This window comes from Oratosquilla oratoria, chromosome 31 (genome assembly GCF_046742065.1).
Source record: "Oratosquilla oratoria isolate Oo_2021 chromosome 31, ASM4674206v1, whole genome shotgun sequence".
In the NCBI taxonomy this organism is placed as follows: Eukaryota; Metazoa; Arthropoda; class Malacostraca; order Stomatopoda; family Squillidae; genus Oratosquilla; species Oratosquilla oratoria.
In genome coordinates, this window is record NC_134807.1 from 34655521 (window position 1) to 34657662 (window position 2142).

The 2142-nt window shown below is 49.6% G+C and overlaps 1 protein-coding gene across 1 annotated transcript; it reads left to right on the forward strand.

Moving 5' to 3' along the window:
• The first annotated feature begins 929 nt into the window (after positions 1 to 929).
• Positions 930 to 1424, forward strand: LOC143041591 (uncharacterized). Its single transcript, XM_076213599.1, has one exon. It carries the CDS (start codon positions 930 to 932, stop codon positions 1422 to 1424), a length of 495 nt encoding a protein of 164 aa, XP_076069714.1.
• Positions 1425 to 2142: the final 718 nt, after the last annotated feature.

Consider the following 2142-nt stretch of genomic DNA (forward strand, 5'->3'; position numbering starts at 1 on the left):
AATCTTTGGTTTTGCGAAGTCTTTTCGCTTTGACAGAACCATAGCAGTTCGGTGGAGAGGAACGCTTATCCCACAATCCAAAATCGACATGGAGGTTCCCCAAGGCTCCGTCGTTGCCCCCCCCCCCTCCTCTTCACTTTGCTACAAGAGGGAGTGGGGAAGGAGGTACGAAGCGACACAGTCGTCACAGCCTTCGCGGACGACATAGCCCTCTGGAGGAAGTCGAGGCAGCGACGGCCAAAGCAGAGCTCGGCGAGCCACCAGGCGGAAGCAAGGACATTCCAAGAACAGGTGGACATAGTCGTGAACCACCTCTCAAATCTTGGCTTCACCCTCTCTGCGAACCAACACAGTATACATGCCTGTCCACGGCATAGGCCTAAATGGAAGATAGTACCCGGAACGGAACCAAATCACGGTCTGCGGAACGGCTGTGAAACCCGCAGCCTCCGTCCGCTACCTAGGGGTTATCTTCCAATGTGACGGACGGTGGAACAAACACCTGCAATATGTCTGCCTCAGTGCCCGACGGGCCCTCAACCTCATCAGGGCCATCTGAGAGCCACGCCCTCCGACTGGGGCTTGGCCTGTCAAAGGGTATACCTCAAGCCCAAGTGTACAACGAAGCCGGCCTCCTACCACTCTGGCACCGCCTAAAAAGGGATGCATGCTCCTATATTTTCAGTTCCGCGAGAGTACCAAACTCCACCGACGAGGAGATGTATGAGACCTGGAACTCAGCCTCCACCCCCGTACCCGCCCATGGCCTTCCCGTCTCTGTGAGGGAACTCTGCAAGACGGCCAAAATACAACCTGTTGAGCGCCGACGAATAGCCCAATGCCAGGTAGACCCTTTCCCCCCGTGGGCCCTTGGTCCTCCTGAGGTGGAGCTAGACCTCCCATGACTCAGCCGCCGAGACGACCCCCACATGCTAGCAGCATGCGCAAGGGAGATGATTACTCTGAAGTGCCCCTATGACTTTCTCGTATACACGGACGGATCAGTGCTAAACGACGGCCGCACAGGAGTAGGCATCTACCAGAAGGACACTAAGGAAACTGTCTCTTTGAAGCTCCCCTCCACCACCATCCTCACGGCAGAGCTCTTTGCCATCCGTGAGGCAATACGAAAAATTATTACCCTACCTCACCCGCCTACGCAAGCAACTGTGTTCTCGGATTCAAAATTCAGCCTGGCAGCAATCCAAAATGGAAGCTGTACGCCACGGCCCGACATTCATGACGTTCTGAGTCTCTTTACCGAGGCCGACAGGCTTGGCGTCCTCTTCCGATTCCAATGGATACCTTCGCATGTAAGCCTCCACGGAAATGAGATGGCAGAGAATACTGCCAAGATTGGCGCTTCATCACCTGAGACGACGTCATCCCACTCCAGCCATGAGAGGTTTGACGCTCTCTTTTAAAGGGCTCGCCAATTGACCTGATGGGTCACTGGAGCCAAAGGCCGAAGTGCACAACAATAGGTACTTTTCCCTATACCACTCTGAACAATAGTATAGAAGCCTAACCACTTACACAAACTTACATTACACACACAAGAGTATTATGCCCGTAATAATAAAAACCTTAATACTGACACAAAGACAGTAAAAAGGACAATACGATGATTAACCGGCAACTTGACACGCGTGATGGAAAATGTTATCATACGTATACAAATTAAATACTATTAATTTTTCATTACAAATATTCGAGTCCGTCGCAGCTTTCTGACTTACAGTAAATTCTAGAAGTTGTAGTAAAAACTGGTTAAGTTACATTAAAGAAAAATTGCAATGATAGTAAGAGAAGAAAAATAACCAAAATTACAACTTGGCAAATTACACCCCAATGCTAACGGCTTACTTGACCTGAGGGCAAAGGCAACAAAAGACAGCCGCTGATCTGGCCATGTTGATCTTTATGGGTGTGCCAACTGGTCTACACAGCTGACCGATAAAGGATGGTAGGGGGAGGGGATATGGGCTACGTGCTGGCAGACCATACGACCACCACGAGAAAAAGAAACACGTGAACATTAGATACGTGACAATCTAAATGTATGTCTGTCTGTCTTGATGTATATATGTATGTTTTATGTATGTATGTATGTATGTATGTATGTATGTACGTATGTATGTA